The 27,693-nt window shown below is 36.9% G+C and overlaps 1 protein-coding gene across 6 annotated transcripts in view; it reads right to left on the reverse strand.

Annotated features, from left to right (window-relative positions):
• Positions 1-1,508: 1,508 nt before the first annotated feature.
• Positions 1,509-27,693, reverse strand: part of TJP1 (tight junction protein 1) — a 165,818-nt gene continuing 139,633 nt past the window's right edge. For 2 of the 6 annotated variants that reach the window (XM_009469696.2, XM_087743536.1), the window contains 19 exons: positions 26,909-27,014; positions 25,923-26,073; positions 25,275-25,383; positions 24,409-24,628; positions 23,814-23,998; positions 23,580-23,675; positions 23,053-23,135; positions 21,800-22,010; positions 21,160-21,260; positions 19,625-19,978; positions 18,955-19,206; positions 17,276-18,175; positions 16,847-16,941; positions 16,108-16,332; positions 10,708-10,883; positions 9,533-9,974; positions 7,874-8,091; positions 6,420-6,563; positions 1,509-3,077 (listed from right to left, as the gene is read on the reverse strand). In XM_009469696.2, coding sequence (XP_009467971.2) covers positions 2,983-3,077; positions 6,420-6,563; positions 7,874-8,091; positions 9,533-9,974; positions 10,708-10,883; positions 16,108-16,332; positions 16,847-16,941; positions 17,276-18,175; positions 18,955-19,206; positions 19,625-19,978; positions 21,160-21,260; positions 21,800-22,010; positions 23,053-23,135; positions 23,580-23,675; positions 23,814-23,998; positions 24,409-24,628; positions 25,275-25,383; positions 25,923-26,073; positions 26,909-27,014 — 4,163 coding nt within the window. In that variant the 3' untranslated portion in view covers positions 1,509-2,982. The remainder of the gene's footprint in view (positions 3,078-6,419; positions 6,564-7,873; positions 8,092-9,532; positions 9,975-10,707; positions 10,884-16,107; positions 16,333-16,846; positions 16,942-17,275; positions 18,176-18,954; positions 19,207-19,624; positions 19,979-21,159; positions 21,261-21,799; positions 22,011-23,052; positions 23,136-23,579; positions 23,676-23,813; positions 23,999-24,408; positions 24,629-25,274; positions 25,384-25,922; positions 26,074-26,908; positions 27,015-27,693) is intronic. The other 4 variants (XM_087743535.1, XM_087743534.1, XM_087743538.1 and 1 more) reach the window with 4 other exon arrangements.

Here is a 27,693-nt window from a genome sequence, read left to right on the forward strand (position 1 = left end):
GAAACGAGCACAAGACTTGAGATTTACATTATTAAAACTTCTGTACAATTTGCAGGGCTAAAGCTGGCCAGTACATCGCTGAGACAAACAGGAAGAATTGGGAGATGCAGTTTTTGAAGTTTACATTGAATAGTGAATAGAGAACTACAGTAAATTAAAACATTACATGTGAACTTACCTCCTAGCCTATACAAAATATGTAAGGAACGTAATCTCTTGCAAGGATAAAGATTTCAAAAACACTGGTATTTTAAAAAAAGAAAATGTGTTATTTTAGCCCAGTTATTCTCAATGGCCATGTTTTAACCTGAAAGCATTGGGATTTAACAACAAGGAAAACATGCATGTGGTTTAAATGAGCCACTTCGATAAACATTCCTACAGGTAGACAGCAAAAGACAATTCTGTTGACAGGCTGCTTAGCAGTAGAGAATTGCCATATTTTTTGAAGAGCATCAACTTTCTCATTTCATTTATGAAATGACAGCAGAGCAAAAGCTGTCACTTTTTTTCATTTTGATAGAAAGACATGGCCCTGCATTCTTTGAAAGAAGAGCAGAAAGATTATCTGGATCACTACAGTAAAAGCAACTCAGGACAGTTACACCTTACAGCATGCTAGACGCAGGATGTCCAAGACACAAGTGACACCATTCCAAATAGTACATGCAGTGTAACTCCAGGGTTCCTCAAGTCCAGCTGACTGACCCCTTTTGCAGTGTTTCACACACTTCTTACTAAGATCTGAACTAGAAAAGAACACTTAAATTTTAGCATTAGAATTTTGCCCATGATGCTTTGCATGCCATTTTGAAACCTTCCTTTCTGCTGATTCAAAAAAATACCACCAATATATTATCACTAAGACAAATGAAAAAATGCCATCCCAACATGAACAGTTTTTTTGCTGTTCACATTTTCTGCCTGTTCTTAGAGTTGAGATAAGCCATGAGGAATAGTAGTAATAGTAGTGAACGCATCTTCTAGGGCAACTCATGCCTGAGCAACAAATTAACTGGTCAGTAAAAATACAGAAAGGAAACATCAGGGTTATGTGCTGTTACCCAACATTACTTAAAAATAACTTGTAGAATTTATTTTCTCTTATGGAATAATAGCAGCTTACTTGTTAGCCACTGAGTGCTCCAAAGAGGCCTGATAATGGGATTTTGTAGGAATATCTTTAAAATTGTATAACTAGACTTCGCGTAAATCTACATGCTAGAACACTACCAATGAACTTGGAAGAGTAGGTACAATAAGTAAACTAGCACCAACATAGTGATTCAAGGGACAAGTCTACCACTTCTATTTGTATTAGTATTTCCAATGGATCCACACTGGAGTTCATCATTAGAAGCCCTGCTGTAGACAACTCCACCTGACTCCACAGAGGAGCTCTGCTTCATGTATGAACATACGGCAGAATCCAGCAGTCTACTTACATAGGAAAAAAATAAAAATTGATTTTGTCATGTTCACATAAATGCATTTCAGAAACAATAAGGTACTACAATCTCCTTTATTATTTTAAAAACAGTTTTATTCTGTATATTTAGAAACGTGTAATTTTAATAACTGCAGAGAAAAAAATCAGCCACACCTGAATAGCTAATAACTCATTAACAGAATGCAGTGGTATATTATTTAAACAGTAGTAGTGCCATTGTGCCGTAATAAATTGTCTATTAGTAAAAAAATACATTTCAGGGCACATAGTACAGCATCCTTATGACAAATTACAGTAGGGATACTTTTCAAGAATTTAATCAAAGTAGAGAATTCCGAGTCATATTCTTTAAATGCAGCACTTAAAAAGGTAACAACTTTGTGCATTTTTAAAAAACGTCCTTGTTCGTATATTGTAGAAATGCTGCTTTATTGCTGCAGGTGTCAAAGTTCAAGGCTCAAAAGGTATGAGAATACAAAGATATCCTTAAGAAACTTTGTTTGGTTTTATATATATTTATATATATAAAAAGGTAAAGCTTATAAAAGTTAATTTACAAACCAAGAACAAAAGTGGTATGCACGCATTATATACAAGCAGTCTATAACATCTATAAATTTTCAAATGCATAGCAGAAAACATACCATCATTTTCTTCTGGTTCTCTTCTGGCTGATGAACACAAACAATACTCATTCTCTAAACCAAACTCAAGTTTTTTTTTTTTACCTCTTTCCCCAGTCTCTCATGATATATTATCTAGGTAAGCACAAAAGCCATACAAACTTAATACAGAGAACTATGAGAGCTAAGACTATTAAAAACATGAGGGTAAGGCATCCCTGCTGGTTAATAGGTCTGTAATAATGTGGTTAATTTACAAATCCACAGAGGCAACTGAACCATAGTCATCCCACATGCTTTTCCCCCTCCCCCCTGTTCTCATGACAATGTTTCCATATACAGTAAGTAGATGTGGTTGCATTAGCCTCTCAGCAGAGGAAAACATCTAAACTGTGCTACCCCAAGTTGACTGCCGTTTCATTGGACATGTACACCAGAAGTCATTTAAAAACTAGAGACCAAAACGTAGTCTTGTGAGTTACAAACACACAGTCGTAAAAATGCAGGCCAAATTCTGTGTTTTCGCCAGTGGAGTATGAACCAAATTCAGTTCCTCTGAATATAATTCCATTGGTACTTTCAGATTTTAAACAATGAAATAGTAATAGTGTCCTTAAAAAAAAAAAAGGAAACAAAACAAAAAACCACAAAAGAACAACCAACAAACCAAAGCATACAGAACCTGCAAAAACCCTACCTTGTTCCCACTGTACACTCCCTGCTTGTGGCATGTATTGTGACCATGGTTCAAAGAGTGTACTTGCTAAACCATTGTTAGTTAAAGCAAGATGCTTAAACACTAAGATCCATTATCACTTATAGAACAGTTAATACTTGATAGAGTGGTTCAGTTTATATGTAAGGTCCATCTCAGTTTCACATTATTTACTCAGTCAGCTAACTTAATATTTAGAAGTGGTCAATTAGGACTGAGACACAGTTTGCTCCAACAAGATAGTTTGGATCCCCGGGAAGAGACTTGTTCTGCCAGGTTTTGGGGTCACCTGTGGGAGGAAAACACAATGCTGGTGTTTAGTATCTGCTGTCAAACAGTGTACATCTTGAAACAACCAAGCTTTTGGACAGGAGCTTTTAAGTTCTGAATCAACACCTGTGGTTGTGGGGTTTTTTTGTTTGTTTGTTTTTTAAACCTGCAGTTTGTATGTTATTAATAAAAAAATTAACCCTTTATTTTCATATAATGTAGGATAGATCAGTTATTCAAAACAGATGCTGTGGCACTCAGAAATTGTTACATATAATTCATTCTACTCTACAGCGCCAACATAGTGCTTTCCATTTGAGAAGTCTTAACAGTGAAGCAGGTAGTCACTGGCTCTTTCTTAAATTGCCAGGGGGGGCGGGGGGGGAAGGACATTTTAAAAGCTAAGCTGGGTAGGATGCACTTGAAGTTTCTTGGAACAGTTCTGAACACAGATGAGTCAAATCGTAAGTTATGTTGTAACTAAACACTACGACACACTGGCACTGGTAGTTTTATTTTCTATTTTGAAAATTATTGTAGACAAGTTGTAGTCATTTTGCAGCTACATCCACTACACTTGTTTAAAAACCTGAAATACTGACACTCTAAAAGGGATTCTAGTCAACTGGTACATACTTTAAAATCTTTACAATAGATCTTATCTACTCGTGGTCAAAGGTCCTGTGTAACTTTCTGTTATAAGGGAAAGTCATCAGCTGCCATCTCACCAGACAAAGGTTACATTCCATCTGCACAGTCAATTGTCTCCTTCAACTAGAGAAAGTATTCGTCATTTAGCCACCTAAAACCACTACTAAAGGCTGCCACTATATACAAAAAGCATCATCATCCCACTACAGCAGAACAGTGAAAGATGCAATGAAGTTCTCTTAAGCCTTCCAGATAAATGACATTAAATACCTTGGCCAAAACAGATCTGCCTTGAGAAATGTGCAACTAGTTAGAGAACCCAGTCACACAGACTGCAAACACCCGAGACCTCTGTATTAAATGAGATTGATGTAAATTCCACGTAATTTTCTTGAAGAACTCGTGAAAACAAAATGAGGTACACAATGCACTGAGTGATGGCAACATCTGATGTGGGGACAAAGAATAGAAGTGGCCTGTGTATAGTTAGAGAATGCAAACAACTTTACTGCAACCAGCTGAGACTACTTATTTCAGTCAAGAAGCTTAATAATGCTGGAGGATTTTTCATTTTATAGATGCAGGGAATTCCATTCAAAACTTACATGACCAAATATATTAGAAGTGTAAAACAGGACTGGAGGACAACCAGGTCCTAGTCTTGCACGTGAGACAATGGCAGACTTTTCCCCAACCTTTCTTCCTAAATACATAGCAAGGACTAGACTGTAGCCAGTGCAATCTCTAGCTGTTGAGGATGTTTTTCCCATACATGTATGTAAATACAACTGCTTTTTTTTTTGGGGGGGGGGCGGGGGGGAAGATCCTTCAGTATTTTTTTACTAATACATTCTGATAGGTGTGGCCACAAAAGGCAGTTTTTTCCCCAGTCAGTTTTAATACCGGAATCATTCAAGCTTTTGAAGGAGTTTAACAGTAAAATATCAATATATGAGGCTTAAATGTGGCAGAAAGGATGTTAGTAAGTGCAAATGAATGTTGCTTTTAGGACAGAACATGCATACATTGAGAAAAGATGAGGTAGAGCAGACGACTGAAGAGAGAAAAAAAAACAGAATTGTATAAACTGTTATTATAAAGCCACCTCAAAAATCAGAGTCCCATAACCAACTAATTTAGAAAGAGAGAAAACAATTATTTATTTAAGACACAGTATGGTCTACTTACATATCATAAGACAGAATTGCCTAATTTTAAAGTTTGTCTCAAAAGAGCAATGTTATGATATACATCCCATTTCAGATTAACAGAATGTGGTGTTATATTTACAGTACAGAAAGTGTTAGAGTTTAAATATACACGCTCTTGCTCTTGCTCTCACCCACACATGCGCGCACACACACATATCCCACTTTGGAAAGGGAGAAAAATGTCTCAGTAACTTCAGTTATTGTTTAGGTCATTTGAGTCCTCTCCCTTCACTTCAAGTAAGTTCATGAACAGGTGCTATTAGTTACAAAGGAAGTGGTGTGTCATTTTTGTACATAGTTGTCGTATCTTTTGGGACTCTATCATTTATGAGTCTGTGTTTTAATACTGCCATGTATACATACATTGTTAAATAGATGCATGCAACACATGCGTATAATAGCTTATAAAAAAACAACTAAAAATTATTGCCATTAATACCTCTAGGTTATTGAATCCCCATCAAGGGGATTGATGCTTTAATCTTTCAAAGCATCAGTGCTTTGGTGTTGATAGTGATAGATACATTAGTGACGGAAGATATGCATACATGGTGGCTTAAATGCTGTATACAGAAGTACATCGTTCAGTCATTACTTAGATCATACATACACTTAAATGGTTTGAACCTTCCACCATAAGTTTTGAAGGTAGCTGAATAAAAGCTTAAGACTTTTTCCCCAGATGTGCAAACATACCTTTTTAAATCTCTGTAACCTCACAGCCATTTCATGAAATTGCTTGAAACTTGCCCAGAATTCTCAATTAGGCTCCTCACTGACAATTTCAGCCAATACATTCTCCCCCTCATCCCAGAAAGCCACAGTGAGGTAAAAATGAACAGGTAAATAAAATTGCAACCTAGTTGCAACTTTTACTATCAACCAGAAACTTCTGGGTAAAAGGCGGTAGAGGAGAAATAGGCAGAAGCAAGCAAGAAGAGTCTTGTGGAAAATCCAGCTACATTAGAATGAATTGTAAATGCTTTTACTGAACACTATAGTTTTCTTAAATGAGCCAATTGTTAGCATCAACTTGCACACATGGAAACAGTTAACAAGTGTTAAATCATGACTTATGAGCATGCAGATTGTTAAGAGTTGCCAGAGTCCTATATGGTTAATTAAGCAACAGACAAACACCAGTTATGTTACAAAGGCCAATCAGAGGTACATAATCATTTCCTCTCAATTTTAGTGCGACTATCATTTCAAGTGTATTCAGCTGTAGCAGTCCTCAAGAAAGAAGACAGAATAGAAAAATACGATAATATTTAGTAAACTAGAGATATTACTCTTTTTCTGCTATCATGGTTTTAGCTATGAATTTGCACCATGAGTAAATGTAAGAAAGACATTTGTAATGAAAGTGAAATGGGAGAGTTTGACACAAATACAATGATCGAGTTCTTTATATTACACAGCATCACCTTTAGCCAAATTAACTTAAATTATACGATAGCACCCAAAAGCCCCAAAAGGACAGAGGGAGGACAGCATACCCGACGAGGAGTCGGAGGATTTTAGAGCAAAAGACCAACCATCAGGGGTCATAGACGCACAATGTGGCAGGCGCAGCTCCACTGGTTTCAGGAATTTGAGTCCATGAGGCCCGCACATTACCAAGGGGCTAAGAAGTGTTTCACCTATAGTTAAGAGAAAGAAAAATCTGTTACTGGTGCTTCTTGACATAGGTTCAAACTATTACATAGTTACATTACAGAGATGCTCAGCCACTTAGTTTTAGAAAAAAAATATGAACATTTTGACCGGTCAGTAAAGAACAGCACTTAGCAAGATCATTTCTCTAGTCTCTTTTGGAGCAGTCAAGTGACTTTTCAATGGACCATATCACAATCTCAAAATGAAAAAGGATAAACAAGTCTGATGATGAAATCATGTTGTGATTTTTTTTTTCCCCCACTAATTTCTAAGTAGGTGCATCAAAAGAAACAAATCCTCAAATCTGTAAGCAGCCTTGTTCATGCTTCTCTTTGCACTACAGCTGTGATGTTCTGCTTGTATAGATTTATGGCATACTGGACTGAATGAAGCCTTCAGCAGCTTAAGAGCCTATGACCCTTATTCTAACAGTCAAAAGATAAAGCATACAAACACGTAGCCTCTATTTTTAGTTTAAAACTCCAACTGTTAATGTAAGATTCTTCAGCTGAGGAAGAAGCTATGTCTGGTTCGTAAAGATTCAAAGTAACTGCAGATTGCAAGTAATGCCTTAACTGCAAATTTATGAAACTAACCGCTTTAGTTTCTTGACTTGAGGAAATTAGGAATCTGGCAGGTCAGAAAATGCATGTACACCGGACTAGTGGCATGAAAGAGACTTACTATGAAAAAATTGCTCAACTAAGATACACTACTCAACCCTTATTAATAAGTCAGTTAGGAATATACTTTTCTTTATATAAAACTTAAAATACTGTTTTAAACTGAAGCTGTTTTCTTTAGAGAAATTGAAAAAAATTAAAATGCTGAGTATTTTCAAGCATTGAAGTAAATTCCAAATATTTAACTCAAGTCAAATTAGTTTAAATCATGCGCTTTATAATTCTTTTGGTCCTAATTGTGAGATGGAGAAATATTTCTAATAAGAACGCCTAGAATAAATCCCTGCACTTTGTGAGGGAATCTACAATTTCAAAGATTCTTAAAAAAGAATTTAGAACCTTCCTTTAGTGTACTAGCTAAGTTTTAAATCAGTACTTAAGTCTACAAACTAAATATTCTCAAGTTATAATTCAGGGCCTCCATCTTGCTTACAACTTTCAATATTAAGCAGAATATTGTTTCCCTTATACTTCTTGTGAGATGTATACTCTGTATCTTTATACAGAAATATAGGTCATATATTGAAGCATATTAAAGTATTTTCATATTCTATTTTGCTTCTGTTAGAATTGTATGAAATAACGGAACAGTGTACAGTGCCAGCTTTTACCTTTCTCCTTGTCCAAAGGTGGAAGTATACTGTTGTCTCTGCAGACTTTGAAATATATTTCTTGCTCTATTCCCTCTGGAATGGCTCCTTGTGGTATAATAATACTAACTCCAGTCTCTATGGAGCTCAATACACCACCATTGCTGTTAAATACACCTCTTGCTGTGGCAACAACAGTGTGTCCGTCTTCTTCCTCCTCATCCTCGAGTGCTGAAGGGCTGAATATAAGAGAGAGCGCTTAGCAGTTTTATCAATATTTTCTTCCTGTAAGTCAGTGGCATATTTTCCTCTAACATTTAAGCAGAGCACAGCCTAGAGTAGGCTAGCACTGATTTTAGGAAAGCATTAAATGTGTCCCACACTCGATTGTGCAGGACAACTAAGATGAAAGTAGTTCAAGTTCTGCCACGAGAAGGGAACATTTTCACAACCTGCCCCCCCAGCAAAGCCCACAAATTCTGAAAACGTTCAGAAAGTAGTTAAAGCAAGAATTTGGACAATATGTACCATCTGAATCTTGTGTTTTCAAATGCCTGCTTCTGGGATTCTACAGGAAGAGCTTGCCCCGGCTACACACTTCAGCTTAGTAAAACCAAATGTAATTAAGACTGAAAGTTTATTTTTCCTCCCACAACTCCATTGTGACTAATAACATAAGGAGTAATAATTCTTACACGAGCCACACTGAACTCTGCTATTCAGATATACATTGAAAACAAAGCCCGTAAAAAACAAAAACCACACAATTTTTTCCAGGGTGCCAGGATATAACTAAAGAGAAGCATATAACATTATCAGATAAGTAGTTTGAGTAGATTCCAGATCAATTTCTAAAGAATTTCATTCAAAGAACCAGTAATTTCAAAATTTCTAGCAGTCTACAAAACTATATAGCATAAAAAAATTTCTCAGGTGCTTAAGAACAAATAGGATTGATTAGTCTATTAAATTTCTGAGTTACTGAAACATCAAGCAAGATTTCAAGTCTGGTTCATACATTATTATGTTGAAATCAAAGAATAATAAAACACTGTTCTGCAAATACTAGTGAAAAGAATTTAACAAGCCAGCAAATAGCTTAAGATTGTAATACTATCTGTTGCTCTTGCAATAGTTCTTATAGTTAAAGCATATTAGGCAAGCACAAGCTACTTTTAAGAAGTTGTTGCTTTGTCTCATAGCAAAGAGAATCAATATGAAACTGCTAAAGTGACTTCCTCTTTTTACAAGTATTTTTAAAATATCCCTTACGGACATGTACCATGAGGTCTCTCTCTAAGCACACAGAATGAACACAATTTGATGGAACAGCTATCCTTAGAAATTAATTACATCTTCTAGAAACAAATTGAGAGGACAAATGATTACTCTCTACCAGAAGATTTATAATTATAGTATGAGAAACAGGAAATAAAAGCCATGCCACTTTCTAATAAGAGGATGCAAGATGATACAGGGACATAGGACAAACTTTAAGTATCTATCCAAATGCTCTTCAATGCCCTTTGGCAGAATTTCTTTCAACTATAATATCAACAGAAATTGGAAGTACAGAAGAAGAAAAAAAAAAAAAAAAAAAAGAAGAGCTGTATTTTTTCACAGGTTTCACAGATGAGCTCCTATAGAAGTACTAATGGAAAGAAAAAAACAGCAGCTTACCTTACAGGAATGGCTTTAGGCACAGCATTAACATTATTTGGTTGATATTTAGGCTTGTCGACCTGTACAGCAAAGGTATCCATTCCACTATCAAACTCGGGAGGCTGCGATGAGCTGTGTGCTTTCAAAATTGGTTGAGGAGAATTTGGAGATTTTGATGGCAACTCTGGTTTATGTTGAGCTTCATTTGGCAAGAGATTATGGTTGAATTTAGGACTTTCAAACTTGCGCTCAAAGGGCCTTGCAGCACTAGTGTAAGGTTTTGTTGTAAAGCGGTTGTAAGAAGGAGTGACTGTCTTCTGAATCTGTTCAGTTCCATTAACAGGGCCTTTGTCAGGGAAGCTTTTCTGAGGATAAAAAGTGGACTGCACAGTGTCCTCTCTAGAGGATCTGAAAATTGCTGGCTTATTCTGAGGTGGAGGAGGGTCAGACACAGAGTTAACTGCAACACGAATAAAAATACAAGAACCCATAGTAACCATCAGAAATTTCTACTCACATACACTATGGCATAAGAATACATTTTAGTCAATTCTTAATCTACTATATACAAGTTCAGCTTAGCTCTCTTAGATCATCTGTCCTCCTGTTATATTTTGTATGTTCAGGCAAGTTATCCAATGTTTCCTTTAACAACATTAGATACCATGGTATGACCTTTCAATAAAAAGGTTAGACTGATTTATACCATGAACCCAAGAAAAAAAAAAAAAAAAAGAGGAAAAAAGTATTGAAATACTATTATGCACTTGCACAAACTGAAAAATTCAGTTGAACTGGGCAATCCTCTCAATGTGAAACTGAAAACAACTTTTTCTTCTGTTTTTAGAAGCCTACAACTGTTACTCATGCCTAAAGAATTCTGGTCCAAGGCATAAAAAGAGGTATATTTTTTAAGTACTGGAAATTTTACTTCATCTTTGCTGAGACCACTAAATATGGAAAAGACAGTTATAGTGACTATTAACACCTGTAAGTTACGGTTTCAGACAGGATCACCAAATCATTTCACAAAATTCAATCTCACTATAGTAAAAAGCTATTTTCACTAATTATTCCAAGTTTCAGTTAGAGAACAACACAGTCACCAGTGTAGACATGCTGAAGCAACCACACAAGCACCTGGCAAGTAATACTTGTTACCACTGAGACAGGTTAGCTTTCCAACTGCTCACCTTCAGAAAGTGCAGGCTTGTGATGTGCTGGGAGAGACAGGACAGGACTATTAATCGACTGAGGTTGTGTATACTGGACTGAAGGAGCAGGAGGAGGAGTTGTAACTTGAGGGATTGGCTCATAGCGTTTTTCACCAATAGGCCTATCCATTGGTTCAGTATCAGTTGGTTTCCCCCTGTTGAAATAAAAGGAAAAAAAACACACATTTGACTGTTCAGTCTCCTCAGGGCTCTGAGCTCCTGCATTCACCACTTTTTTTTTTTCTTCTATCACCACCTGATTTCCACCTCTTCCTATAAACATTAAAACACGATTTTCTTTAACATCCTGTCTCAAGTATAAAAACATTTATTGATAAGCACAAGAGATTAAGACAACATTGAATCTTTAGAAGAAGATTAGTAACACAAACCATGGCAAACAAAAGGCAGATGACATTTCAGGTGTATTTGCATAATTGCCTACAAGATCTTAATTTTTCAATTTCATTTGCGGTAATTTCGACAAAAAAGTATTCTCTAATTTAACACATCTTCAAAATAAAAATATAAATCCACGTTTTGGGGGGGGTGAGTGGATTGTTTTTGAAAAGCATAATTAGCCAATAGGAGAATGGATTCTAGTACAACTTTTCTAAATACACCTAGTATTTGAACAATGCCATCTCAATTAGAAATGTAATCAGCTTAAGCTTCACTAGCTTTATGTGCATAGTGTAGATAACTTTAAAATCTTATTTTCAAAACGTTTTTCTTATACTAGAAATATTTCTCCAAAAGTTTATTTCAGGAAATGATGGATTTCAAATACATGTAATTTTTGACTATAATATATTGCACTTACTTTCAGAATTTGTGCACATAATGCCTGTGATGAAATGTAACAGCGAGAGGACACCTGAAAACATCCTCACATCAACAACAGTCTTACCACTTGATGTTCCTTTTCAAGTAGTCATAGCTAGTGTAAGAGCCAAGAAATCTAGGTGATGGCAAAGCAAACAGCAATAGAAGAATGAAAGAAAACAGTCATTCTATCTTAAGCATATTATTTCTTCACACTTTTTGTTAGTCCTAGCAGTTCTCACATGACAAGGTTGTTGAAACAAAGAAACACTACTTTTAACCGTGATGTTTCTGGTAAGACCTTTACCATATGCATATGTACAATGATCACCTACTATATTTACTATGAGACTTTGTCAGTGAATTAGGAGGCGGTCAAGATAGCAAATTGACAGATATTGAAAGTAAGAACAGGATTACACTAAGCCATTTGTTACAATCTGTATAAAAAAGTTATTCAATATATTCAAAAAAGCGAACAAAATGCAAATCCCGTATTCTAACAATCTCTCACTTATGGTCCACTTTGCATTAATTTCTTCAGTCTTAACATACACAGATTGATGATGGTTTTGTATTGCAGATCAGGTACTGAGGGTGCATTCATAGCAAATGTTTCTACAGCACTACCATCTCATCCAATAGCGGAACCCACACCATAAAATGCTTCTGATTGTGTTCAAGAATTCCTAAAAGGACATCTTAGAACAACTGTTTATGAATACTAGGAGAGACAGAAAACCATAAGTATACAGATGACTTCCCCTTGATTTTTAACACTTATCATGCTTATATGTTGCAAGAAAATACATTTTACATTAGGACAGCTTTCCCTCGTCCCTTCACTTTCTGTATGCTCATAAAAATGTAACAGACAATGATTTTAGACACCAACAGTCTTACTGCTTCAGAGGAGTATGTTAGGAAACCAAGGAAAGGACTGATCAACTTTTGAAAAAGTCTGCTTGATGACCACATGAATGTGATGCTCAGTGAGCTACGCAGCATCTGTATGAATGTACCTCTAAAAATGGTGTTGCAAAAAAAAGATCATTTTAGATCTGTTGTACAAGCCTCCGTTCCCACTGATTTTATATAAAGCCATTCATCCAACAACAGGCATTATTACTGCATGCTCACTCACTGTTGTCTTTATTCCAGGTGGGTAGTAGCTACTTTCTCAGAAAACTGCCCCCCCCGAAATTGCTGCTTCCCAGAGGGGATATTAAGCAGGGGAGAGCAGCACTGCAAAAGCCTGCAGAAAAAACCCACCACACTCCACACCTGATCAGAACTGCTTGCCAGCTTTCTGAGGAATGAAAAAATGGGGAAGGTAGTACATTTTGATGGAGAGAGCAGAAGAGAAAGCTGTGACAACAGAAACACAACCAGCACAAAGTTGTGCTTAATATGAAGCACATTCTTCTGTCACAGGCTCCTGACCAAGGGTCAGCCACAATCTCAACCACATTGTTCAGAACCTGTATGCAATGGAAGTGGTCCACAACAAAATGCTGGCTTACAACTTGTGTGTGGATAAGTGAAGTTCCTCTAATTACTGACATGCTGTTTTCTAAGTCGTTTCCCACTTATTTTTTGTTACAGAACTGCTACTCAAATTTGAAACGAAGCAGAAATGAACCACTAGAATGAACCAGTGTGCAACAGGTTATAAACCTCAGCGTACAACAGAAAACTTAGACTGCATTGCTGATCTTCAGTTCCCATTCAAAAAGCTCCAACTCTGTAACAGACACGTAAGAGCTCAGCCAGAGCAGTTTAAGAAGTTAACACAAGACTGTTCCTTACTGCCTCCTCAGATGAGGCTGTAACTGATCATGCGATTACCCTTAACCCTACTCAATACAAAATTTAGATAAGCTACCTCATTCTGAAGCATGTCAAACTAATGCAGGTTGAACCAAGCAGGAACAAATCCACTACTCTAAGCCACAGGGATAGTAGCATCATAAATTGCTCTAACTAGAGCCACTGAAACAAGTCCATTTACAAGTTCTCCTATTTTCTCACATAAAGAGAAACTATCCCTTATTCTACAGTTACTGACAACTAACATGCAGATATGGCATTACCCATACAAAGCAGCTTTAGTAATGGCATACACTTCCTAAACGATGCAAATAAAAACCCCAACAAATTAAAAGAGTAAACAAATTCGTACACACGATGGGAAGAATACATACTTTCACAATACTTAGTCAGTGGCAAAGAACTTACATAACTTAATGTTTAACATTAATATTTAAAACTGAAAAAGTTGTAACTATTGCTTGTGAATAAATAAAATCTGTCCTCCATACCCAGAATACATCATATGGATTATGCAGGAGCAAAAGCTTGCATAATCAACAGTTCCTGTATCATCCAAATTTAGTCCTGTTTATTTTTAGAAGAGTTTATTCACAGAATAGCAATTACCATATAAATTCAGTGGGAAAAAAAGATGAATAACAAGCAAGTAACAGGGTACAAACTGGAAGCTGGTGAAAGGAGAGTCCTAAATACGAATGCTTTCTCAAGACAGCAATTGTTTTGTGTTTCCACACAAGGACATCGCAGTATGCTTCTAGAGGCAGTACTGTCCAATTGAGCAGTGTTCTTGTTTATCTCTTTCCACTTACTTCCATTAATATTTTAGTCTTTGTCTATTTGCACTGGACTACCCTGGGTAAATTTTCTTTCCCATGTCTGTCCCTTTCTGTTAAGGGTTACATTCTTTCATAAAGAAAAAAAAAAAGCAACATATTTTTGTCCCCTGACATATGAAACTATCAGCCTTAAAAACAGTGTTATCTTATTCCACTGTGGCAGTAACATGTCACCTTCCCGTAAGTACAAGTCCTCAAGTTATACACTAACTCACAATCAAAACAAAACCAGAACTGAGCAGCCAAAGAATGGAAGTGTCATGTCAGACAGAACTGGTAGGTAGAAGTATGGAACAATCTCTGTTAAGTATTAGCTGTTCTGCAGCAAAAATTCAATAGTTGTGTATTTCTCATGTTTTTCAGTGTGTGTGACAGCACTGCAGAGGATAACAAATGTACAAAGAAGGCTTACAACACACTATCTGAAGAATTTTACAATCTTCAGAATTACTCGATGAAAGCTTACAACATTTCTCCCAAAGCATTACTTGCGTTTACGATAGCCACACAGTCCTTGCCTACAGATCACAATGGACCATCTATGGGTAACATTGTTTTTTGCATGTGGGAACATAATTCTGAAAGCTACTGCAATGCATTATGAGGCCAGTCAAGACTTTTTTTAGGTCTCTTCCCATGATGCCCAAGGATCAGGACAGATGCTCCCATCTCTCCATCAGAAGACACAGGGCAAGTGAAAAGGAAGGATAAAGAACATCCTTGACTGAGAATCAGAACTAGTTACAGATTACTATACGCACTCCCTTCCTTAGCATATAAAAAAGTAAAATAAGAAATAGTTACCATATGTAGACTTCTTGATTAGAAAAAAAGTGAATCCTTTAAAACCTACCAAGCTTTTAGAAAGATTTCAATATTCTCAGTTCACAGAGGAAGACACTGGATGTGATAGACAATATTATACAAATAAGAACAGGATTCCTGGGTCCTAGCTCAAATCCTTTAAGACAAGCACCAGAACACAGTATATCAAGTACGTGAAAGACAGCTTGCACATACACTTAAACACTATAAAACTTCAGCAAGCTAGTCCATTATTTCACTCTAAAGATCTCATTTACATTAAGGTTGCCAGATTTTCAGCTTGACCTGAATAGTCCAGATTTCAAGCAGGAATGCAACAAAAGCCTTCAAAAATACCTGATTTTCGGCCTGCGTGCAGCAAGCCAAGAGAGCTTTTCACAGTAACAGTTACAAACACATTGTTATGGTTTGAATCAAAACGAATTTTGGAAATTTAGGTAACTGTGGAGAGTATTCAAAAAGTTTGCGTAAGTATCCTCCTCCAAGATAGCCAGTTCTTTACCTGAGCCAAATCTTTGCATGAGCTTTCACACAATTCCTGTATCAAAATGTTCCAAATCAAGGAAGCAGAACAATACAGGAAACAGATGTTTCCATCAACAGATTAAATTCTGGCCTCAGCAATATTCCCTGAAGGCTCAGTTTCCTAATGTCAAACATGGCTAACGTGTACAAGCCTGCCTGCAGAATAAACGCATGCAGAACTGAAATAAGCCAAACCCTTTGCTTTGAAAAGATGTTTAAGCACTCATGTATTAGACAGACTAAGGAAATACTTTGTTACATTCTGTTAGTAAGTGGTAAGCAAAAGAAGTAACATGTTGAAGGTCCTGAAACCCACAAAAATTAGTCATTTCATTTATCAAAATAAAAAGTTATACAGTTATGTGTTTCAAACTAAAGCTACATCTTAACAGAGAAATTGACTTAGTGAATACAAAATAATTTCAACTAGATACCATGAACCCCTGGAATTCCACTGACAGAGGCAGATTTTCTGTTTTAGTCCTATATGCCTCCCTCCTTTTTCAAATTAAAAAAGGAAATCCCCCAAACTTACTTAGAGTAATTTGTGAAATTCAGCTGATTCTGTGAATGTATTGGTTTAGTGGGCTCAGAATGATGGCTGGCAGGAACCTGCGCAGATGGCTTATTTTCAAAACTCCTGCGATCAAAGTATGAGAGCTGCTTTCGATAATACTCTTCATCTTCTTCAGGGTCATAATGATTTGAACGCACAATATCTTCAGGCGGCTTCACTTGAGGTCTCTGTGGTTCTGGGGCCCTAACGAAGAATAACAACATAAGAGTTGCCTTGCACAGTTGAACAAGCATTAAGTACCTGAATTAAAGTTCTATTTTATAACCTAGCTAGTAATAAAGCAACCAAAATGTAATTCTTACAATTGCACACCTTGCCTTTTTAACCTATATTGCATGGAAATTACATAGCTGTGACACAGCATAAAGAAAGAAAATCCTTATTTCCCTTCTACATTACCTTTTCCCTTTTGTTTTACTTTCTAATTATCTCCATTAGACATAGAAAAAAGTAAGATGGAGATACTGGCTAAGTTTCTTCCTCAAAAATGCCAAAATCCCATATTGTGCCCTTCCCCCACCTCCCAGCAATCATGTCCATAAGAACTGACTTTATGCCCTGCCTTATTGACACAGAAATCACCGACACACTCCAACTCTCCACTCTGCAGTTTCCAGTTTGAACCACTAAGATGTGTTTTCTGAATATTCTAATCCCATATTGAAAACTAAATTTAATTAATCAGTTATGCATCTACCTGTAAGTTGTTTTGTCGTGTTCATACTGGCTTTGAGAAGTTGGTTTTGGACCACTCACAGTTGTGAGTGCAGGCTTAGGTGCTAGTTCTGGAGGCTGTAAAGAAAAGCACAGCATATTCTCTGAGACTCTAACATTTAGACAGATACAGCACTTTGCTTAAGAAAACTAAGACTGCTCCCCCTTCCCCCAAGAGGAAAAACAGAATGAAATACTAGTGAAAGATGAATTGGAGGAGTGTTCAGCATGGCAAGATCCCCTTCAGTGTTTTCACAAAAGTTTTCAGCTTCTGCTTTTAAAACATACTGCAGTTAGGTTGCTAAGAGGCTATTGCACAGGCAGTAAAGCTTTCTTTCCAAGACAATATTTTACTTCTTGCAATGTAGTCTCATTACCGAAAAGCAGGAATTAAAAACCTTAAACGACTTACCTTGACAGCCGATGTATCACTTGGGTCCTTCATTTTTTCCAAAGATGGTGATCGTCTTCTTTCAAATATCTTAACCCTACTTCGCACAGACTGTGGTTTCATGGCTGGATCTTCTTCTTCCTCTGCTAGAGATGGCGGTGTAGGCAGTGGTTTACTGTTAGAAGGCAAAACTTCTTGTTTGGTTTGTGATGAAGGGGGAGGAGGAAGAGAAACACCTGAAGTGCTATGAGAAGGCTCATATTGTCCAGCTTTAGCATTATAAGCCTGAGGAGGACCTTGTTCATAGCCCCTTATATGTGGATCAAAGTACTGCTTCGGTTCAGGAGATCGAGATATGGCTGGCTGGTATGGCTGAGCTTCTTGTTTGTATCTACCATGCGTGTCATATCCAACAGTATGTTGATCTTCGTATCGCACTTGTGGTAAGCTGAAGTTTTTGGGTGCATGCTCATAGCGAGGTCTGCCATCATAGCTCATTGGAGGGGGTTCCTCAAAACGAGGTTGTGCTGGGTAATAGCTGCGTTCTGTGCTCTCTTCTATATTTTGTCTAGAATCAAGATCCCTAGGAGGCTGGTTTTCGTAAGCTGTTCTTGTTTGGTTGTAGGGCTGTTTTTCATCATAATATGCCCAGTGCTCCTCATAGGGAGGCACACGGTCATCATAATGTAGGCGAGGGTCATAACCACGAGAAAATTGATCTACATAGTTTGTAGAATCATACCTATATGTTGACTGTTCATAGTCCCTACTCGGTTGTTTTTCTGCATACTGAGCCTGGGATTCATAGATCAGATTTGGGTCTCTTTCCTGTCTCTGTACTGGGTGATTAATTGCTGGCTGTTTTAAGACATAGCTTTGTCTGGATGCTTCTTCATTAATATACGGATCCTTTCGGTATACCTGTTAAGAGAGAGGCATACTTTTCAGTTAAAATGAAGAGTAACCGCAGCTGCATTTGAAATGTAGTATTTTAAACAAACTTAAGTTTTAAATATTGGCTTTAATTTTGTTTAAAAGCGGATTAATTTGATGCAGTTGTTTGCAATCACAGGAAGCTGAACATGGTGATTCAAGAGATCCCTTCCAGTCCTATTTTTAAGCAAACACACATAACTAGATTAAAAGGGAAAGACAAAAATAATAGTCTCTCATCTTTAGGGTGTGGTGTTGGGGCGGGGTAGGGGAGAACACACACTGTTTTGCAGTGGGTGGGAAGAGTGGAAGTAAATTGATTTTACACATTTAAGTTAGCTTTAGCATTACTAGGGAAGTATATAAAGTCACCTAACAAATTGGATTAATCTTCATGATCAAGGATTTAGCATGATTTAAAGTATATACAGATCTAGTGTCATTTTAGGGAAACAAGATTTTTCTTAAGGCCTCATTAGTAAACAGCAGAACATTGACAAGCTAAAAAAAAGTCGCATGTAAAGTAAAATCAAAATACAGAATGCAGCCTTTTTTTTTAAATGTCATCTTTGAGAAGTGAAAAGTATATAGTTTGAAGCCATGCACACAAAACATTAGATGATGCTTAGCAATTCTTTTTTGTAACCTGCATGATCGCTTATAGGAAAAAAAATTAGAAGAAACTCTCCAAGTAAGGGCAAAACAAAAAGATCATGTGCTAGCTTGATGTATAGCAGGAAATCAGCGCAACAATGTGGCACAGGTACCTTTGCTGGATCTATATGCGGCGATAAGGATGATGGCTCTTGATCTCTTAGGACTATATGAGCTCCCTCAGTACTTGATGTTCTTAAGGGGCCCACTTGTGGTTGGTAAGAGTTGTAAGGAGCAGCGGTAGGCTCCTCCAGTCTGACATTAGTTAGGTTTACATTAGCATTTACTGCAGAGGTTGATGAGGTTGCAGGGTTTGATTCAGGCGACGGGGAAAGGTAAGGGACTGCAGGTGAGGCTTCTGCTTTCTGTGAAGTGTTTAAAATATTTTAAATATACCGCTATTGAATCACTGTATGACTTTTTGATTTATATTAAAGTAATTTAAGTGATGCTTTGATCAATGCAGCTAGATGTAGAATGAAATGTACTGCAAGTATCATGCACTAGCACTTCCAGAAATTCATTATGTTGAAGATTAAAAAAGCAAAACATTTAATCGAAGTAGAATGGTACTTCAATCCCCCTCCTGTCAGAATGAGTCACTAAAACAGGCAGGGCAAGCTGATCCTCCAATTCATTATAACATATCATTGTTGCTGTTGACAGATTCTTGTATGCACTTACAATACTAGCAAGCAGACTATAAACACAGATTTCTTGTTCAAGAGAACTTGCAACCTGAAGTAAATGTATAGCGGTCAGTGTATAAAATTATTTTCTTACCGGCTGAGAAGTAGTTGTTTTAAATCCTGAAGAATCTATTCTGAGATTTGGCTGTGGCTGAGCTTGAGATGCATAAGTAGGGTAAGTTTGAGTTTCATGATGCATTCCAGAAGAATCCTCTCTAACAGGTTCAGAAGAACGTGTAATAGCAGATTCAGGAGGAGTCCCAACCTCATCATTCAGAGTTTCATCCAGTTCTTGATCAGTATAAGCACCCCCTTCTGTATCTGTGTCTTCATAATCAGATGTGTGTCTGCTATCTGTGCTGTACATAGAATATTCACTACCAGGAGCTGAGAGGTAAGAAAGGCGGTCATCATGTAAATCAAGGTCATCACTTGTAGCACCATCGGCCTGTATCAAACAAAATAAGAGTACATGTTCATTGAAGTACCTTTTAAAGAATGCCCTTTTCCTTGTAGTGTAAAGCTATGAAATATTTTTCTGAATAATTAAGAACTGAACAAATGGAATGCATCTATCTTGTTCAGAACCACAACAGAAAGTCTGGTAGTTAAAAAAGTTAGTTATATTCCAAATCCAGCAGCACAGCAACAGTATGAGAATTCAACAGTTCTGAATATCGCAGTGGAGGAGAAATCGTGTTTCAGTCGTTGAAGATGTTAAGCTTACACCTAAAAGCCTTTTCTGCAGTCTAGCTCTTTGAATCATTTTACGAAGGGGTCAGATGACTGTCAGTGTAAGGGAGGGGATAGTGCATAGTGTCCACGGAAATCAAAGTGTTTGGAAAGATATAAAGTTGCACTTTAAAGCGATATTACGATATTGGAATCATTAACTTGAAGGCAGATATAAGGAGGTGAAAGGAGCTCAATATGAACAGAAATAGATGATCCAAATATTAAGAAACATGTAGCAATGGCTGATTCATCATTTGCTTACTTGTAGTTGGCACTTTACTTGCTATTAGTTCTTCAAGAGGATGAATCTAATGTGCATACTGTAACATGCAGCTTGAGAAGGCAAGTGAAGTTTTAGTGGGGAATACTGAATACTAACTTGTGATTTTATATCTGTGTTCTCACAACTGAGAGAACACAATTCTCAGAAAGAACATGAATATGCCACCTGATTTTATATTAATGAAAAAATAATTCATCACCAGGCAATCCCAGCCCCTAGCACCAATGCAGCAGAAGAGCCAGAAGTCCTTTCATGAAAAAGCATCCAATCCCCACAAAGTCTTCAAAGCAGTAGTATATCCTCCAGTTAACAGCAGCAATGGGCAAATGCTCTCAACTTACTACACTGCTACATGCACAAGGACAACTGTACAGGCATTAACAGAATAACTGCACTAATACAGTGAAAAATCAGTGTTGAGCAGTTCACACAGCCATGAGGCATTACTACTTTAGATCTTCAAATGATGGTTAAAATGCAGAGGAAAAAAGGAAAACAAACTTCATTCCACAAGTATCTGCCTATACCTGTAATACCAAAAGGAATGAAAGAACAAAAAACCTCTCATAAATACAGTATTGTCACTTCTCCCCAAACATATTATTTCTTACCTTTCCTTCTGAAACCCACACTAGTTGGTTCTGTTGTTGCTGAATCGCTTCCTTTAGAGCTCCATACCATCCTTCATTCATTGAATTCAAGTTAATGGTAGCTAGAAGTACAGCGGGTTAGTTTGACTTACGATTTCTGCAAAACTATGAGAAGGATCTGTACCACCAGTAATAAAAGCAATATAAACTGGTAGGTTAAAACTATGAGATTTAAATAGTAATGTAAATATTAGTACACAAAGCAACCTTAAGGCCTGACGTGGTTTGGGACATTTTATCCTATAGCAAATACTGAGTTAACGGTAGCTTAGAATAAAGCGAGGCTTCAGTTTAGCCGGACTAAAAAATAAAATTACATCATCTTCATATTTATTCAAATGTCTGATTTTGGCTGATGATCCTGCAAAGCCACCACATCCATTAGAAATGCAATTTTGATGCTTCCGATCACTTTACATTTGTGCAGTCACGTGCAAACGATGCACATCAATGAACTATTGGTTATTGAATGGGGGAGCCTGAACAAGTCAACAACTGCTTGACTTAGTCCATTTGCAGAAAAGTCTGGAGGAAGAAGTTACTCTCATCTCACCTCCCCCTCCCTCTCAGAAATACTATTCCAGTATATCTAATTACTTACTTGTAAAGAGATGGTGATTGTTTTTGCGTAGCTTGTGAGCTCTTTCGTACAGCTTTCTGGCACTTTTTCGTGATTCTGGGCACAACCTCATTCTCATAGTCTTTACACCCTGCTTCGAATCAGGATTTAGGAATACTACAATAGGATACCACTGGGCATAATTCAGACGGTCCACTGCATTAGGAGTGACATCTAATAAAGCATGTTTGTCCTGTTGTGATAAAAAGGACAGAGGCAAGAAAGTGAATCACTTATATACTGGATTTATTTTTTTTTTAAACATCCTCCACAAATTTGTTTTGTATTACCTTTACAGAGTTCATTGTTTCAAAGTATTGATTTAAATTCTTTTCCTATTTGAATAATAGAAACCAAACCAATTCCAATACCAGGCTACATAGGCATATATATTTTGAACTGTAGGACTGACTGCGTAACTATGAGCTTTTTAACATTTAACTACCTATTTCAAAAAAAATTCTCCTCAGACTAAGCAGGCACTAAACTAAGCAGTTTCCTATCAGTATTCTGCTAATAGAAAAAAAGGAAAGATTGAAACACAAGACCTAGTCTCATTACACACCTCCATCTTCCTTTAACAAAAAAAAAAAATCAAAATCACTCTGAATGCAAGAACTTGGTCAGCTTTCATCCAGTGCAAGATTTATTTCAAGAACACAGCATACAGTATCCCCACTTTGCTGCAAGAATAACTTCCCCCCACACACTACTTGGGCATCTGAAAGGCTTGCAGTTTGTTTTTAAGTAAGGAAATAAAAAGGTGAGGAGTAGAGCCTCACATCATGAACTAATGTCAGAAGTTTTAAGGATATTAAGGAAGCGAGATTGAAGGACCCCTTCCCCTAGTCCTTGCACAAAAAAATGATGTCAAGTTATTAATTTGGGGTGGGGGAAGACTAACAACCCAATAAATAAATTAACAATTTCTAGCGGTAATGTCACACCATGGCTTTAAGTGAAAGAGGAAACAGCTTAAAACAGCCTTAGTGGCAAGAGGACAACACCCCCTGGAACAAAGCCTAGAATTACTTCTAGGCTGCAGTTATTAATATGGATAAGGAAAGGGGTGGTTTTTTTTTTCCTCCATTAACCAATAGAAAGATGACAAAGTTATTTTTAAAGCAAACACACTCGTTAGTTATTCTTCTACATTTAAAACACCCAAAACTTTACTTGATGATACCAGTTTTACTCTTCTTGTGTTAAAAGTACAGTGACAATAAAAGACTTACTCTATCAATTATCTGTTTTATAGTGTGAAGACGAATAATGCCAGAACTACGTTGGTCAGTACCAGCATCTCTTGGTTCACTTTCTGGTAAAGAGGACACAGTAAAAAATCTGTTGTAAGTTTACAACATATTCTACGTTCCCTCATTAAGATAAAACAAACCATTTCATAGCTCAAATTGTCAATTCAGATTGAAGACACTCCTTCTACTTCAAAAGGATACACAAAAAACTACCCACCAATTGGGCCATAACAATCACTACATCTTTAGAAATGCGCTTAGAAATAGGATAATAGGGTACTGAATTAAAATGAAATTTGAGATGACTATAAATAGAACTAATATTACTTCTACCTTCACAGAATTATCAGCAACCAAACTGTGAAAGAGCTTACATTTATAGCCTGTTCCTTTACACTGTCAACATCTTGTTAAACATATGAACAGCTAAAGTAATAAAGTAGAAACAATCTAGCAAAAGGAAGTTGACTATTTCATAACTGCAAAAACCCTGATCTCACACTTACTTGCAATTTGAAAGATATCTGGTTCTTCTCTAGCAAGTTTCTCCCGCGCAACATCAGCTATTGGACCAAAAATGGTTACAGGTCTGAGAAACCCAGCTAGAATTGAAGGGGAAAAAAAAAAGTCAAAATATATTGACTACTTAAAACAAATGCAAGATACTCTTAAATACACAGGCTAATGCAAAGCAAACTACGCAAACCTGTTAACCTGCAACAGTAAGAATAAAGCCATACCTTCCCGAAGAACAACTCTTTCATAGGCAGGAAACTTTGTCTGAACAGGTTGGGCAGAAAGATCTTCTCTGCTTTTTCTGAGATTTCTTTTTGAGCTACGCAAACCTCGGAATCTCCAAAAATCCGCTCGATCTCCTCCTGCTGTCTTTGGAAGCGTGTACTGTACGCTAGCTAGTTGCTCAGCTCTAAGATGACAACAAATCCCAACCAGTTATCGAGGAAATCAGCTCCTGAAGTAATGCTTGACTAGCAAGCTTATACTTCCAGAAAACACTACCACCTGCTGAATCAAGATTTCATTGTTTCTGTATTAGAAAGTACAAGACTGAACTACTGAGGCTGATATCACATTTCTAAAGCTTTACATAGCCTTGTCTCTTGTATTGAAAAGAAAGTTTAAGGTTTTTTTGTGGACTATCCAAGAGTCAAAAGCAAATCCATAAATCAGATAACTAACTACAATTTGTTTTAACACTGTCACTTTTTCTGACAGAACCAGCTCTATAAACTAGCATCCTGCAAACAAGTCCAATCATTCATTGTACAGATGCAGAATTTAAAATTGTAGTTTTAAACCAGCAATTTAAGATCATACCTGTTTTTGTTGGGTATGATACCTCTCTCAACTTCCTTATGATTCTTGCCAATTCGAATTGCAAGCCACGAACCCAGTTTGCCATTGTACAGAGTGTCCACCACCCGGAACACTTCACCTTTGTTGAAACTTAGTCCATAAGGAGATTCCTTTTCATATTCAAAATGAGTTCTGATATAGAAAGAATCCCCTACATCAGACTCAACAATACGACGATAAACTGAAAAAAGAACACCAAAATATAAAGTGTTATGTAAGTTCAAGTGATGTCCTAATGCTCACAAGAGTTACTCAAAGCAGTGCCTCACATTAATTCTCCTTGAAGTAAAACTGTATATTTAAAACAAGAAGCCTTAATATCTCAGAGCTGCTCTATTTTAAGCAGCATAACTATTAATAGCAAACTACCAACATAAATTCAACTTTCACAGTCAAAAATTTGGTGCTAGTGAAAGCTTAATTCAGTTCCCCTGGAAGGAATTAATCTCACTGGGGAAGAAGTTTGTGTGTGCACGCAAATCAGTGCAATTGCTCATCTTCAACAACATAACAACAGACTCTCCTGCTCTCCCAAGGTTTAACGCCAATACTTTTGTCAGATGCTAGGGGTTATTTTTGTTTGTTTGTTTGTTTTTTGTTTAGGTTTTTTTGGGGTTGTTTTGGAGGTTTTGTTTGGGGGTGGGGGGGTGTACTGTTACAATATCCATCTGTAGTCTATCTGTACTAGTAACCTATTCCAAAGCCAAAAGAACTTAGTCTTCATACGGTGCTAATCTCCCACAAGCCAGAAGTTAGACATCATTCACTATACTTTTTATGTTCTTCCAAGCAGTCTACTACATTGCTCACGATATACAAATATTTACCGTCTTTTTTCTTCTGTGCCAAAATGGTTACTTCTTCACCTTTAGGAAGGTCAAGCAAAAAAAGGACAGCTTCTTCTCTGATGATATTTGTGAAGTCTACATTATTTACCTGGTATCAATGAAGGAATCAGTTTGATTCAGCATATGACATTATAACAGAGATTTAACTATACAATGGGAAATCTAAATCAACTTACTGCTAAGATTTTTTTAAAATTCAGTTTCATACCTACACACCAGGTGTATGCATCTCTAGATGTCTCTTGTACCTCTAAATAGTCCCGCTTTATTTCTTGATAAAAGCATAGCTTCCAGAATAATAGGTAGCTGTTAATTTTGTATTCTTTAGATCAATATTATGGAGCACCTACAAACATCAGTAACATACAGAGCCCTCTGACAATTTAGTGACTCAACAGTTAAAATACCCAAACAACTTTATCAACTGAATTAGTCTAAGAAATTGGATGTAAAACTTACTAACCTTCCTAGCAACAGTACCGTAACAGGAGATTTTGCTGCTATTAAGTCATCTAATAAGTACATACAGAAAAAAAACCTGTATGAACCTCAAAGGCAATACTACTACAGAAAGAAAACCTACTTTGGTACAACAGAACATTTGTACTGTTATTGTTTTTGACATACCCTGAGAATCTGGTCCCCTTCCTCTAATCCTTCTTTCGCTGCAGGGCTGTCTTCCAGAACACCAGCTACAAATATTCCAACATCATTGCCACCTGCTAGTCGCAAGCCCACACTATCTCCTTTTCTGAATTTTACCAGTTTCATGCTTGGCCTAGAGATTTAGAAAATATTCCATTTAGAGGTGTAATAGCATAAAATATCCTGGTAAATTTGAGACTGAACACATGCAAAGAACTAATTTGCCTATTATTTCAATTAGAGGATATTATGCTATGCGTACCATTAACTGCTTATCAGCTGCAGCATTACAACACACTCATTAGCAGCACTTCAAAAAAAACCACTTGTATTTACTTGTTTAGTGGGGTTTGTTTGTCTTAGACTCGTACAGTGATTTAAGTGAGGCACTTTGACACTCTATTCCAAAAATGTTCCTCCTTTTAAAGAGCTGTGCTGGCATATAGATCTATTTTGGCTCTAAAGAGATTAAGACGAAATCAAACTAGAATCTATTCTCATGTACACTAATGTCCATAAAGGAGATCCCAATTGAAAGTAGACTCATTTGCACGTCACGACTTTGCACATTTTTGCAGTGACCTTTATTCATTGCTCTCCAATTATTATGAAAGGAAAAGAATATGCTACAGTATCTCTTCTCTCTCTGGAGATGGGGACAGGGCAGGAGGGGTGGGGGTGCCCAGGGAGAGATAAACACAGGAAATTCTTTTCACCAGTTGATCATTGTAACTGCTCATTTCCATAGAAAATTACTAGACTTTAAAATGGTATATTATACAATGTAAGTGCCAACAAGGCTCAGGAATAAATCTAAAGTCTTCATCCTAATATTTCTGCACCAAAGTGTCAGGACAGCATATTAGACTTTACATCAGATGATTTATACAGGTTATTCATCACCTTGGATAAAAGCTTCGTTTGCTCAAGGACCAGGCAGATTCCAATAGAGTTTAGAGTTACATTACCGAAGCATTCCATCTTCATGGGTTGAATTGGGTAAAGGACCATCAGATGGACTGACTGGTAAATCCACATCTGGCTGACCTCCTTGTGCATACACTGGCTTTGGTTCTATTAAAATATCAAAAGATATTAAATGACCAAATGGACATTTGAAGATGAGACGGCAAAGCTTAACTTAATTAAGAGCTTAATGACTTCTTCAGTAGCCTCCTCTACCCCACTTAAACATGAAATATTAGAAACTTACAACAACGGAAGACACCCTCACCATGCCATTCAAAGCAGCGTGATTACTGGCCTAATTATTACTTCAGTAAAAATCCCAAAACTTCCTTTGTACTTCATTAAGTACTCTGAACACCATAAAACTACAAGAACTAGAAGACTTCATGCTCACAAGACCACTTTCAACCCTGCTGTTTCTCACCTTGATTTATCATCTGACATAACTTGTTAATTTTCCATCAGCTCTCTTCCCTCAAGAATTCAATTTTCGCAACGAAAAATATCACAAACATTCGAACTACTGCTGCATGCCCTGAGGTCAGCAGATTTGAACGCTTACTTTGGTCCAGTTGGTGGTTCTTAAAGATAAGCACTTACTATGGCTCTGCTGCATAGATTCTCTGGAGTCACTGAGAGGAAACCACCATTGTGGTCTTCCCGCAGTAATAAACACTAATAGGGGCTCTTCTTGGCTATGCGGTTGGTCATGTTAGAAGAATTTGTATTTAAGGCTTATCTCTACACACTTGAAAAAAGTTGATTTCAAACTAGTCTATATTAC

Source organism: Nipponia nippon, unplaced genomic scaffold (genome assembly GCF_047370975.1).
Source record: "Nipponia nippon isolate SJK-2023a ecotype South Korea unplaced genomic scaffold, ASM4737097v1 scaffold_9, whole genome shotgun sequence".
Classification (NCBI taxonomy): Eukaryota; Metazoa; Chordata; class Aves; order Pelecaniformes; family Threskiornithidae; genus Nipponia; species Nipponia nippon.